Source organism: Podarcis vaucheri, assembly GCF_965113315.1.
Source record: "Podarcis vaucheri genome assembly, chromosome: 9".
NCBI lineage: Eukaryota > Metazoa > Chordata > Lepidosauria > Squamata > Lacertidae > Podarcis > Podarcis vaucheri.
The window spans coordinates 11,169,476-11,183,571 of record NC_138767.1 but is presented as its reverse complement, the minus strand read 5'-3'; the positions used below and the strand labels follow the sequence as shown (position 1 = coordinate 11,183,571).

The window sequence follows — 14,096 nt, the reverse complement described above, 5'->3', positions numbered from 1 at the left end:
TAGGGATTTGTTATGGATACCAGTCATGACAATGCAAAATGCTGGATGGCCATCTGCCATGAATGCTTTAGTTGAGATTCCTGCAGGGGGTTGGACTAGAGGACCCTCAGAACTCCCTTCCAACTCTACAATTCTATGATTCCCTGTTGGGGTGGGAGATAGGGAGAGCTGCTGAGTATGTGGGATGGGTTTATAGGCAGAAATGGATCAAGTCAGGTTGTTGCTGAAGCAACTGGAAGTTCAGCTACCAGTGCACCACCATGTGGTCTTTTAGTAAAGAGAAAAGATAGGGAAGAAGGATTTGCTTCCAAAGGCACATCCAGATGACCTGCTTATTGAGAATTCATCCTGATTTTGTTTGCAAGGAGTTCAGATTATGTTGGCTGCTGAATGAGCATATATCCCCATTTGGTTGCAGGAAGGTTTGATGATGCTATGTCAAAGGAAGCATTATCCAACACTTTCCAGTTCATTTTTCTTTCACCTCCTTTATCGCGAAAGTCCTCTCTTTCGGAGAAGCAGGCTTGTTGGTTGGGACCTCCCAATGAACTACAATTGTGCACCCTGAATTTGCCCATGTGCGACTGAATCCCACCCGCAAATAGCAACACTCTTGATAAAGGAAACGAAAGGATCCGAAGTCGCACTCGAGGCAGGAAGAAACAATTGCACAGTGAACTATGAACCTTTAATTGTTTCCAAGTACACATCACCATCCTCTTTACCAATGTTGATCATTCATAAATTGAAAAAAAACACCCCAGAGAATCATGACAATCTTTAGATGAGGCAGTGCAAAAACAAAACAAACCCTTTTCTTTAACCAACCAACAACCCACGCAAAGCAGGAACAAAAGGGTGCTATGCAGGGCCGGCCAACCCATGAGGCAAGGTGAGGTAACTGTCTCAGGTGGCAGAATCGACAGGGACAGCAGAACCCAATTTAGGTCTTCATTCCCCCTTGTTATTGATGTAGATCTTCACTTGACCCAACTTCCCTGGCAGGGAAGAGGGGTGCCATTTTGTGGTTCACCTCAGATGCCAAAATGTCTTGACCCTGCCCTGGCATCTTGTCCACACACGCACACAACCGGAGTCCCCTTGCCTGGCACAAAACAGACACAGATTCTTAAGGCCACCAAAACCACATTATTGTCAATAGCCAGTCTTGCCCATTTGCTTGAGGGCATGCAAGAATAATTCCTAGGCCACCAGCTTGGGAAGCTTATATAAATTTGATGAGTTGGTGGGTTTTCTCTTTATGCCACAAAACCCCAACAGAGAGCTGTGTAGCCAAGTGGGCTAGGACATTTTTAAGGGGCTAGTAGGGATGATGGACATATTGGAGTGTATTCAATGCAGTGCTGCCTTAAAGTCATTTAGTGGTATAGTGCTCCACGGGAGAAAAGTTTTGCACCAGTGAAGCATTGTCTGGCAAAAGAATGCATAAGCAAGTTGCTGGTAACTTTTGTTGCATAATAAGTGGAGCAGCCTGTTGCACGAAGGGTTTCTGCTAATGCAACTTTTGCACTGGATCCCTCAGTTGCGTAATATTAAAGCTTACCCCTCTGCTAGCACAAGATCCCTTGCATTAGCAGACGGAGAATGTTGGATGCAGCCCATTGGCAAAGCTGTTGCGAGTTTGCCCTGGGATCTTGGTTCTCACTCAGGTGACACTGTAAATATTCAAACGGCACACCAGCCTTCCTCACTCGGCACTCAAGACTGCGTCACCAAAGGAGGCTGCTTGTGGTGGGAGGTACCTCAAGAAATACAAGGTAGTGCTGTACTATCCCGTGTTGAACTGTGCTCCTTGGACCCGCAGCAAGCCCAGCTGGTCTGCTGAACCTGCCATCCAGAAATGCCCTATGACAACCAGCTTAGCACTTAACCAGAAATGGGCTCTCCATCTTTCAGTGATAGTGACACCATTATTCCACCTCCTGTAACTTATCAGCTTTGTACAGCTTACCAGCTTAAAACACAGCCAAGTGCTTCGTTTTCTCAGCTGGGATCAAAACTGGTTTGGGGAAAACGTCTCAAAACACAGTATTTCATAAGAAATGACAGGATAGAAACAGGATAGCTTTGGATTGTATACACCGCTTCCCAAACCACTGGGGAAAACCACACAGGATGCAGTGTGAACAGGAGCCTTACAACACAGCCTAAGGAGATACGAGGACCAAGGCTTTTCCACAGATCATGTAAGCCAAAGGCAAGGATGCCAAAATCCCTCCTGCTCTATGTAGGCTTAGCCAACGTGGAGCCCTTCAGACAATATCTGACTACAATTCCCATCAGCACAAGCCAGCAAAGACCAAAGGTCATGGATGATGGGAGTTGTTGGCCTGCAAATTCTGGAGGGCACCATGTTGGCTACCCCTGTTCTACTGGTCCAAAATCCTCCCAGAGCTTCACTGATGTCATTAAGCACAAATATACTGAAACCAAGAAACATCCTAGCTGGAGCAACAGGGCAAATCATTAAAAGCATAGAGTATTACAAGTTATGCCTATAAAAAAAAGCACCTACACTGCAAAACTGGTCTGATTCCAATTCTTAGAACTGCAGCGGAGCCGAAATTGTGAAGGGTTGAGATTCTGCACAGAGCTCAATAGGATACCATGGATCTGAGGCCGAGTTGCTGCTAAAAGATGCATTTTAGACTTTTGTGCTTGCTTCTCTACAAAGAGCAAAAGGAAAGCACTCCGCATGGTTTCTTTGGAACAAACTTTATCTGGCAAGATAAAGGATCAGAGCCAGAGAAGCTGCTTGGAGCCAATCAACATCCAGATAGCACAATGCAGAGGACAAACCCCCATTGAATGGAGATGAACCAAATACCTCCTCGATTGTTGGAAGAAATGCTTTTCACACAGGCAAAACAAAATCGCCACTGTAAGAGATTCGGCTTCACAGTTAGGCTAGGGAGCTTTCCCACGGGCAACATACGCTCTGATCCAGCGCGCACACACGATAAACCAGCCTTTCTCAACCTGTGAGTCCCCAGATGTTGTTGGACTACAACTCCCATCACCTCTAACTAGCAAGGCCAGAGCTCAGGGATGATGGGAGTTGTAGTCCAACAACATCTGGGGACCGACAGGTTGAGAACCACTGTGATAAGTATTCGGTAGACTTGACCTTCTGTAGGGCAACATATAAAACTTTCAGACCTTGGGAAACATCTGGAAGTGATGCACCTTGCAGGGCAAATAAAGGCAGAGCAGATCTTGCCCTAGGCAGAGATGATGGTATTCGTCTCTCCCCACCATTCCACATACAGAAGCCAACCAGAGTGGAAGCTGACTCTTGCTTCAACACTAGCGAGGAGACAACTTCCTCCATGGCACCTGAGGCAGCGTGCCAGACTGTGTGAACTAAGGACAGGCAGGGTGGCATAAGCAGCTGTGCCCTCCAACACAAGGGAACAGCTAGAAGGTTGCCACAGCAGCTTCCCAGCATCCCACCTCATTCTGCCTAATGGCAGGGCCGGCACTGCAAGTAGATAACAGCCAGTCTTGGCTAAAGAAATAGTCCTATCTTTATGATGAGTCCCTGGCTGGTTTAACTCACCATTTTTTCAGCCTTGCCTCGTGTTTGTAAGGAAGAGGAGTAAGAGACCTACTTGCTTGCTAGAGAGTCACCGTGAAAATGAACAGGCCTTGCATATTCAGAACAAGCTGCCACGGAAGAGGTCAATGAAGCTTAGTGCAAGGATAAGTGTCCTGCAGCCTTCCAGATGTTGTTGGACAATTAGCCATCTTGGCTGGGGCTGATGGGTGTTCAGCAACATCTGCAGGACCACAGGTTCCCCATCCCAGCTTAGTGGAAACATGGGGAGGGCACAGAAGGGGATCCATTCCAGGTTGCAGGAGCAGCAGCAGCAGCAAATCAGAGGTAGCAGAAGTCTGGCCAGCTACATCAAAGGTGATGCAACTGGTCTATAACCCAAGCTAAGCAACCACACTGGCCTTTAGCATACAAGCTGCAGGTGAACAGAGTCTCAACAGCTGATTCCTTTGGACACCTTTGGCAGTAGATTGGACCACTTCCGCCAGCAATTAAGTAAACCCGTGTGCTTGCTAGGCATGCATTTCTTTTAAACATCACAAAATCCCTTTGTTTGGAAAGAGAGGCCGTCTGTCTGCCTCGCTGGCAATGCTGCAATAGTTAAGACGAGCTACAAAAATGGAAACCTATAGGAAGAAATGCTCTTAAAAATAGCACTCCTGTTCCTTGTCATTAAACTCTGGGCAGACTTGTGCATTACGAGTGAAAGGCAGGCTTTGTAACTCTGTGTTTCCACCATAGTGCCCACCACGAGTGGGGTAGCTAGCAAGGGAAAGTTGGCAGGTGGCAGCTGACTGGCTCTATCCTGCCACATTGCCTGCCCACACCTGCCGGCCATGACTTTTTAAACTTTCTTTCCCCCTAAAGAATCCGGGGGTGAGGTGGATCCGGGGTGTGTGTGTGTGTGTGTCGGCAAATGCACAAAGGGTAAAGTCTCCTCTTTTCAACCTCCTTGCAAATGCATTAATCAGCAGATACATTTCTGCTGATATCCTATGGAGTTCTACCCCTCAATGAATCTGGAAGCAGCCAGGTCTTTGCTGAACGCTGGTCACTCAACATAAACAGGAAGGACTCTCTCTCTCTCTGCCTTAGTAAAGTCTTAAAAGATATGGAGCAGATCACATGGAGGCAGTATTCTGTTTCATCAAAATCAGAGATGATGAACCTCCAAGAGCCAATTGTCACCCTCTAGGCCCATCTGACCCCAAATAATATTTTTTAGTCTTTGCTTCTTATCCACTAGGCCACGCATAGGCAAATTCGGCCCTCCAGATGTTTTGGGACTACAACTCCCATCATCCCTAGTGGTCAGGGATGATGGGAATTATAGTCTGGAAACATCTGGAGGGCCGAGTTTGCCTATGCCTGCACTAGGCTAAGCCCCTCAATGGCTGTGTCCTCCACAAGGGCTTTCGCCTGGCTGGAAAGTGTCCTTGAACTGGGATTATGCATCATTTGGAAGACGGGAGAGATGTGTGTTGGAATCTGACTTTTGCATAGCTGGAGTGTAGCCCACTTTTTGCTCTACCCATTTCTGCACCTGGACCCTCTCACCACTGCCCACCCCCACCCCCCAGGTTGCCCACAAGAGAATGGGGTCTGAAAAAGGTCTCCCATCTAAACAAAGGGGCAGTGCTTTCAGCAGAGAGAGTTGAAGAGACTGTGGGATGGGCAACTCTACCTGTGCAACTTTTGTGCTTCCCACCTCAGTTTTGGGCAAGGATGGCTTTGGGGGAGATGGCCAGTTCCAATGGGGTTTAAGCAAAGCACCGCTACATTTCAAAGAAACAACCAAGGCTAAGGATTTCATTTCCGTTTCCGTTTAAAGCAATCTATAAATAAGGACATTCAATGAACCACCTCAAGAAGTCATTCAAATACGTTTGCAGGCTGCATGCAGTTCCATGCTTTCTCTTGTTACTGTTTTTCTTTTTTGTAAAAAATAATAATATCACAGAGCCCAAGAGAGACTCTCAAGGAGGAAGTATCTCTTTGCTTCGGTTTCACGTTGACTCCTGAGTTGTTTGGTTCACACAAGTGCTTGTTCCAACGGCGGCGGCTTCGCACTGCAGATCTGGAAGACGGGATTTTGCTGTGCAATGCAATTCGTGGAAAGGTCACTTACTGGCAACATTCACTGGGCACTGAGAGAGATAAAAAGCTGCAATCCAGTGACCGCCTTGATGGTACACGGGTGGAGACCCTGCTCACAGACCTCCACTGGATCCCACCACGCAGGGGAGAGGGAGGAAAAGGACAGAGCCATAGCACTCTGACTGGGGATCCTTGCCCAGGGAAAACGATATGCCAAACTGCACCCACATCCAACGTCTGGGCTGACATTCACCAAGTACATCTTTCTGCATGCAAGCATCCTTGGATCCTGGCTTGCAGCTTTTCCTGCTAGTCCTTTATTTAGATATGGTGTGTGACTATGGGTTTTTTTTGGGGGGGTGGGGGTGGGATCGAGGGTGTTCCTCTTTTCTTTTCCCATGTGAAGTACCAAAAAAAATATTTAACCATTTCCCCCCTACGTACATGTTGAAGTAGAATCGATAACTGGTTAGCGTATGTACAAAATCTTTACAGAATTCTTTCTTGTAGCTTTAAAAAATATAAATATGGATATTGTTCAAGACAGCAGGTTTCTCATTAATATTTTAATTAAGGCTTCATTATTGTATATCCTTCATTATTTTAACGACCATCAGGTGCTCAGAGGGGGGAGGGGGGCCAGACTCCTTCAGCAGGGACAGCTTGGGTTTATCTATAATTAGCTAACGACCTCCCTCGTAGAACCTGCTGCCAGTCTCTTCTGCATCTTGCTTGGCCACAAGAATCCAATGTATTCCACACAGATTTAAGTCGTGATCTCCGGGAGAAGACGAAGAAGAAAAAGAAATCTTTCCGTGCTGTTTATTTCCCCCCCTCCACACCCCAACGTTAATTAAAAAATAATAATTAAATCCTCCCTCAATTCTTTTTTTAGAAAAAAAGTTAAAAGAGGTTTCTGATTAAATAATTCTAAGAAGGAAAGGTTTGACGCAGCCGCGTCTGGAAAGGTCAGAGCGAAGATCCTGGCGCTGGAGGTCGACTGCTCCCGGGGGCTGATGGAGGTTCGGCTCCCTTTCTGCTGCTAAGCACGAAGTCCGTGGGGAGGCTCTCCAGAAGGCACTTAAGCTGTTCCTGCCCTAGCTTGATCTTGTCGTCCAGCTCGCGCTGTTCTATGAGCAGCCCAGATTTCATCTTCACAAAATGCTGGTAGTCTCGGAGCTGCTCCCCCGAGAGGTAATTGCATAGGATGTCCAAGACCACGTGCTCTCGCCGGTCCAGGTTCTCCTTCAGCTCGCGGGCATCTTCGTGCTGGCCAGCCAGCATCTTCCGCTTCTCGTTCAGAGAGCTCTGTCCCGCGTGGGGTGGGAGGGAAGGAAAGGGGAGAGGTTTAGCGCCACAGCTCTTCTGGCTAAAATTCGCCCCGTCTATTCCCTTCCCCACTTTTGCAGTGCATTCCTCACTACGTGCGCTTAGAAGCAGGTCCCATGAGGCAATTCACACAAATGTCTGCAACCTAGTCCTTTCATGCTTCCAAGAATAGATGCGGTTCTTTTCCGGCATCCCACACATGGGGGATGCAAAGAATGGACCATACTGAAGACCCATATTGTCCCTCTCCCTTTCTCTAAGTAGACTTCAAAAGTTTCCGAGCACAATTCAAAGTGTTGGTGTTGACCTTTAAAGCCCTAAACAGCCTCGGCCCAGGATACCTGAAGGAGCATCTCCACCCCCATCGTTCTACCCGGATGCTGAGGTGAGGTCCAGCTCCGAGGGCCTTCTGGCGGTTCCCTCATTGTGAGAAGCAAAGCTACAGGGAACCAGGCAGAGGGCCTTCTCGGTAGTGGCGCCCGCCCTGTGGAACGTCCTCCCATCAGATGTCAAAGAGATAAACAACTACCTGACATTCAGAAGACATCTGAAGGCAGCCCTGTTCAGGGAAGTTTTTAATGTGTGACATTTTAGTGTATTTTAGTGTTTTGTTGGAAGCCGCCCAGAGTGGCTGGGGAAACCCAGTCAGATGGGTGAGGCACAAATAATAAATTATTATTATATATTAAAAAATCACTGCCCAGTGAATGGGATTAGGGCTGCGGTCAGAGAGAGAGAGAGAGAGAGAGAGAGAGAGAGAGAGAGAGAGATTCTCCCAAGAACGTGTCAGATCAGAGCAGTCTAACATGTGGCCCTCAAGGCCTTTTGTGGCTGGCCCTCAGCAACATTTGATGCCTCACACCTGCAGCCATCACACTGCCAGGTAAGTGAGGTGCCGGGCTTTGGGAAGGCGGTGTGAGGGCTCAGACAGGGTCCTAGAGTCCTCACACTTCCTTCCCAGAGCCTCACTTAGCCAGCTTTGGGAAGGCAGTGTAAGGATTGGGGTGTGGGCTCACATTTTGGCCTCGCTCCTCACCCCGCATAACAAGGCAGTGTGCGGCCTGTAGGTTCGAAGTATTCTTGCAACCCACTTGGTATGAAAAGTTGGCCCGCCCTGTGTTAGAGAAATCCAACCTGAGCTGATCTTGCAAAAAGAAAGAGAGAGAGAGAGAGAGAGAGAGAGAGAGAGAGAGAGAGAAGTGGCTAATAATAAAAATAAAAATAAAAATTATTTATATCCCTCTCATCTGCCTGGGTTTCCCCAGCCACGCTGGGCGGTTCCCAACAGAATATTAAAAACACAATAAAAACTTCCCCAGAAAGGGCTGCCTTCAGATGTCTTCTAAACATCTGATAGTTGTTTATCTCCTTGACATTTGATGGGAGAGCGTTCCACAGGGTGAGCACCACTACCGAGAAGGCCCTTTGCCTGGTTCCCTGTAACCCAGCCTTTCTCAACCTGTGGGTCCCCAGATGTTGTTGAACTACAACTCCCACCACCCCTATCTAGCAAGGCCAGAGCTCAGGGATGATGGGAGTTGTAGTCCAACAACATCTGGGGACCCACAGGTCGAGAACCACTGTGATAAGTATTCGGTAGACTTGACCTTCTGCAGGGCAACATATAAAACTTTCAGACCTTGGGAAACATCTGGAAGTGATGCACCTTGCAGGGCAAATAAAGGCAGAGCAGATCTTGCCCGAGGCAGAGATGATGGTATTCGTCTCTCCCCATCATTCCACATACAGAAGCCAACCAGAGTGGAAGCAGACTCTTGCTTCAACACTAGCGAGGAGACAACTTCCTCCATTGCACCTGAGGCAGCGTGCCAGATCGTGTGAACTAAGGACAGGCAGGGTGGTATAAGCAGCTGTGCCCTCCAACACAAGGGAACAGCTAGAAGGTTGCCACAGGAGCGTCCCAGCATCCCACCTCATTCTGCCTAATGACAGGGCCGGCACTGCTGTAGGGAAGCGCCACTTGTTCACAGGCAAGAGTGAACATTTGCACACTAGTGTTCTGAATCCACCTACCCGTTCTTGGTTATCCGCATCCTCACTGAGGCTGCTGAGAACATTCTCCACCCGAGCGAGGCGTCCTGAGAGTGAAAGCAAGAGATTGACCACCTTATCCAGGTCTCCAATGAACATTCTGTATTTTTCAAACTCATTGGGCTTGCATAGGCCACTGATTAAAGCTTCGACTTCCTCTCCCAAGGCATTGTTGAGCTTGATGTCTGCCAGCAGACTCTCCTTGGCTTCTTTCAGGGTCTCCAGCTTGCGGGACAAGCTCTCAATGAGTTCAGCCTGGTGGGACAGAATTGAGCAAAAATCATCCTCTACTACTAGGTCAGGAAGCCATCAAAAGTTGGTGTGGGGAAACTGTGGTCCTCCGGATATTCCAATGGACTCCAGTTCCCATCAGCCACAGTCAACGAGGTCTAGGATGATGGGAGTTGTAGTCCAGCAACATCTGGAGAACCCCGGACACCCAACACCTGTGTCTGAACATTCCTCATGAATTCCTCCAGCCAATAAAAGTTATGTATACTGTACTGAAAAATATTAATAATAAAATTTTAAAAAGCTATGCATACAAAGAAACTAATCAAGAATAAGGGTTCCATTATGGATGCTATTGTGATAAACAATTCACAGTTGTTTGACCTTCTAAGGAACGATGCTGTGCAATGATGTTCTCAATACAGTGGTACCTCGGGTTAAGTACTTGATCGTTCCGGAGGTCCGTTCTTAACCTGAAACTGTTCTTAACCTGAAGCACCACTTTAGCTAATGGGGCCTCCTGCTGCTGCCGTGCTGCCGGAACACAATTTCTGTTCTCATCCTGAAGCAAAGTTCTTAACCCGAGGTAATATTTCTGGGTTAGCGGAGTCTGTAACCTGAAGCGTATGTAACCCGAGGTACCACTGTATAGGCTTCTTTTGCTAGAGAACTAGAAGGCAAGTTGGAGAATTTCGCCCTGGGGACAGAATCACTTGCCTTTGCGTAAATAAAGAGAAAATGCCTTGTCTTCTTCTGGCACCATGGAGTCACTGCATTAAGAGATCTCTTAAAAATGAAAATGAAAAGCCACCCAGACTCTTTTTGCTTGCATAGCACCAACCAACAGGAGGTCATAGGTACACACTGAATTGAGGAATTAAGCTGACCAATGGAAGCAGGTTTACTACAAATATCTGACTTGAACCAGAAATTAAACTATTTCTGTTCTCAACAGAAGACCGCAGATCTTCAGAAATCTTTTATCTTTCAAAAGGTGGGGACTTGTCAAATTTCAGCTAAGAGGACACCAGCAGAGCACAAACCACTTGGATTTTGTGCATGAACATAACTGCCATTAACTGCCATTAATTAGTCTTAAGGGTTAGAAGCATGGTTTTTCTTGTTTAACTCTGCTCCTTGCACAGTGCAATCACAGATCCCTGGGACTGACAGAGCTCTGGTTATGATCATGGCAGACCTTGGTGTTGGAAAACTAGCCCCCTCGGGAGAGCGTTGCAAACAGCAAAAAACACCTCCACCGGGTACTCCACCTGTCCTTAGTTGTGCCATCCGCGTGCTACCACTTGTTGGAAAACTAGCCCCCTCGGGAGAGGCTGGCCCCTCTCCTAGGCTCCTGGGGCTTGTTTGCTGGTGATCTACCCTGGCTGGCATTCCGGCAGTCCAGGAAGATCTTGATAGGCAACACCTCCCTCGTGAAAGGTGCACACCCCCTTTGCTCTTGCATACCAGCAGGAGAAAGAAGATAGTCAGAAAGTCTATTACATCTAGAGTTTATTTCTGACTGTACAACTGTACAAAAACATGTCTGCTCACTCAGACTTCTCCGAGCAACTCTGAGAGACTTCCTTCACAAAAGCAACAGGAAGGTCTCATATTACACCAAGAACAAACCCCTGTGAATTCCCTTGAACATCCTGTCCCACGGTCAGGGCCATCATGTGATGTAAACATCAAGCTGCTAGTTTGCAGCTGCGTAGTACTCATATCCCAACACTTGGTTCCTTCTGTGCTGAGAGATGCTCAAAACTCACCTTTTTCTCATTGATTGCCACCTGCTCTTCATCGCCACCTGTTTCCTCTGGCAAATCCTTGATTTTGTTCAGGAGTTCGGCTTTGGGTACTGATACGTTGTAGTAAGCTGAGCACGAGGCCAGCATTGAGGCAGAAGCTTCTTTCTCATCTTTCCTAAACCACGGCAGAGAACAGATATGTATGTAGGAGTCTGGGACATACACGGCTGTCTTTCTTGTACCGATGAAGAAACACGCATGCACAAACTGCAGAAGGGATTTTGAACTCTGCCCTCGTGCCTTGCTTTGAGACCCCAAACCCATGGCTTCTTTGGTACTTTCCCCACAAGTAAGTGAATTTAACTGGGGACTGCCACCAGATGGCGCAAGTTTAACTATTTTTAAAAAACGGTTCATGCTTAATCAACATCCCCACGCATATAGCACAAGACTGCCTAAGCAGCTCCCTCCCACTAAAAATCACTGAGAGTCTTGGCAGACCACTTAATGATTTTTCTCCCTGGTGTGCAGTGGGCTGTGCTAGGTGGTGAATGATTTGTAATTTCATTTTTACTGCTCTTTTGGTTCTTACAATGTAATTTTATTCATAGCTGTCAACTTACAGATTTGAAAATAAGGGACCAGCAGCCTCGAAAATAAGGGATCAGCAGCCAAAATATGGGACTTTCCAAGCACAGGTATGTTCAGCATCTGAGCCCCTCCGAGCCAAAGGCAGAAAGCCCAGCCAGCAGCCAAACGAAGCCTCAAGCCTCAAGGAAAACCACTGTCACCTCTCCGCTGGGAAGCGCTGAGCAAAGGTGAGTCCCCAGGAAACGCAGCCGATTTGATCAGCACAAGGCATGCAAGCTCTACCCCCCCCCCCAGTCGTTCTTAGACTTCTTATTGGGTGAGCAACGCAGCCAAGCAACAAAGTTGGACCCTCCCTCCTCCCTGGCCGGCTGGGAGGGAGGGAAAGGAGCTGCTTCCTTTGAAACCCGGGAAATTTAAGGGACATCATCAATAAGGGACAGAAGCGGGACACGGCGCTGGGATAAGGGACTGTCCCGCCAAATAAGGGACACTTGACAGCTATGATTTTATTGCATTGCCATTTAAATTCAGGAGAACTGCGACTGCAAGTGTTCTTCTCCAAGATGCCATGGACCACCGGAATGAAGCGCATGGGCTACTGACAGTCTACATCTAATGCCCAAATGCAGCCCCCTCCAGGCCACACCCCTTCCCAGGCCACGCCTCTCACTGGCCTTGCTTCAGGAAACCAAAAGGTCCAATCAGAGTTTAAGGACACGTTCCAGCCAGGCAAGAGCACGTCAGGAGATTGCAAAGCGGGATTGTTAAAGGCAGTGGCTTGGAAAGAGGTGGTGTGTGGCTGGCGAGAGCGTGTGGTGTCGGGAGAGTCCCAGAGGCCAGACAGAGTGACTTGGAGAACCAAATTTGCCCCTCCCTGCCCAGACCGGAGTCTCCACACCTCCTGCACTCCAATAAGCTTCTGAGAAATCATAACTGTTCCCTGAACCGAACTCGAGAGCCACCAGAAGAAAGAGGCGCTATTCATTCTGCACATTCCTCCCAAGCTGCAGGACGGATTGATTCTTAGATATCGCGTGCTTTCTTTCAAAAGAAAGTCCTTGCAGAGATTATGTGACATTCTACCCGTGCGCCATTAACACAGACAAGCAAAAATCAAGCTGTGTCCCTTTTCAGGGGAGCAGGTAGGAGCCTGGAATAGCTCTTTGGGTGCATTGCAAAAAAAAAAAAAAGGAAAAGGAAAAGAAACCCAGTGCTGTGTGCGTTTCTGTGCATTAAACCAGCAGGGGTGGATTACAGAGTGGCAAATTCTTATGATAGAATACCTGCAACTAGCAAAACTGACCGGAAAAATTAGAGGAGTGTCAAACCAGAAGGTATATAGGGAATGGAAAATATTCAAAGAATATCTAAAATTGTACTGTATGAACAATAAGATACTTGCAGAAATAGAGTGATACTGGTAATCAAGAAATACATAAAATATTATATTGGATTATATATATATATATACACACACACACAAAACAAAATAATATGAATCTGTGCAAAGAATACATAAAATATAAGTAATATAATGAGAATTATTGGAAGTTATATATTTTAATCTGTCATGTAAGTGTAATATATCGTATTTGTTTATGTATGCTTCTTTATCCTTTCTTACTTTCTTTATCCTCTCTTACTTTATTGTTTCTATTCATTTGTAGTGTTTTTCGTTATGTATGTTATGTAATTCATGTATATTTTGTTTTTATCATGTATATTTGTTTATGTGAAAATTAATAAAGATTTTCATTAAAAAAAAATAAAACAGCAGGGATGGCACAGCTGCCAAATGACAACAGTAATGTTGTAACCCCAAAAGAGTCACTTTGCAAAAAGCCTGACAATGTCAACACTGCCAAATTTTATTTATTTATGAACCGTGGAATTTTCATCTCGGTGTTGTACAAATATAAAGAAGAATAATCCAATGGGGAATGGTCTGTTTTGCCTTTGGACTCCTAAGGTCAGGCTTCACCAACTTCTGCTGGGCTTCGGCTTGTGGGATGCTTTCACTGTACACCTTTGGACACCAGGCAAAAACATTTCTCTTCAACTGGGCCTTAGGCTGACTGACACCCAGTGCCCTTTTAAATGTGTTGCGGCAGGGGCGTTATTTGGTGTTTTTATTATGTGTTTTGTGTTATTCTACTACAGTGGTACCTTGGTTTAAGAGCAGCTTAGTTTATGAACAATTTGGATTAAGACCACTGCAAAACCCGGAAGTAGGTGTTTTGGTTTGTGAACTTTGCCTTGGAATAAGAACATGTTCCGCTTCCTGTTGAGTGTGTTCCATTTGTAAATTGAGTGCCCTGCTGCTATGGGAAAGCATGCCTTGGTTTAAGAACGGACTTCTGGAACAGGTTAAGTTCATAAACCAAGGTACCACTGTACAGTACTTAATTCGTTCCGGAGGTCCGTTCTTAACCTGAAACTGTTCTTAACCTGAAGCACCACTTTAGCTA

General features: G+C 46.6%; 1 protein-coding gene across 6 annotated transcripts in view; it reads right to left on the bottom strand.

Annotated features, from left to right (window-relative positions):
- Positions 1-666: 666 nt before the first annotated feature.
- The window catches only part of SHROOM3 (shroom family member 3), a 229,511-nt gene continuing 216,081 nt past the window's right edge, over positions 667-14,096 (bottom strand). For all 6 annotated transcript variants that reach the window (XM_082236253.1, XM_082236258.1, XM_082236256.1 and 3 more), the window contains 3 exons: positions 11,059-11,212; positions 9,038-9,310; positions 667-6,982 (listed from right to left, as the gene is read on the bottom strand). In XM_082236253.1, the coding sequence (XP_082092379.1) occupies positions 6,644-6,982; positions 9,038-9,310; positions 11,059-11,212 (766 nt within the window). In that variant the 3' untranslated portion in view covers positions 667-6,643. The remainder of the gene's footprint in view (positions 6,983-9,037; positions 9,311-11,058; positions 11,213-14,096) is intronic.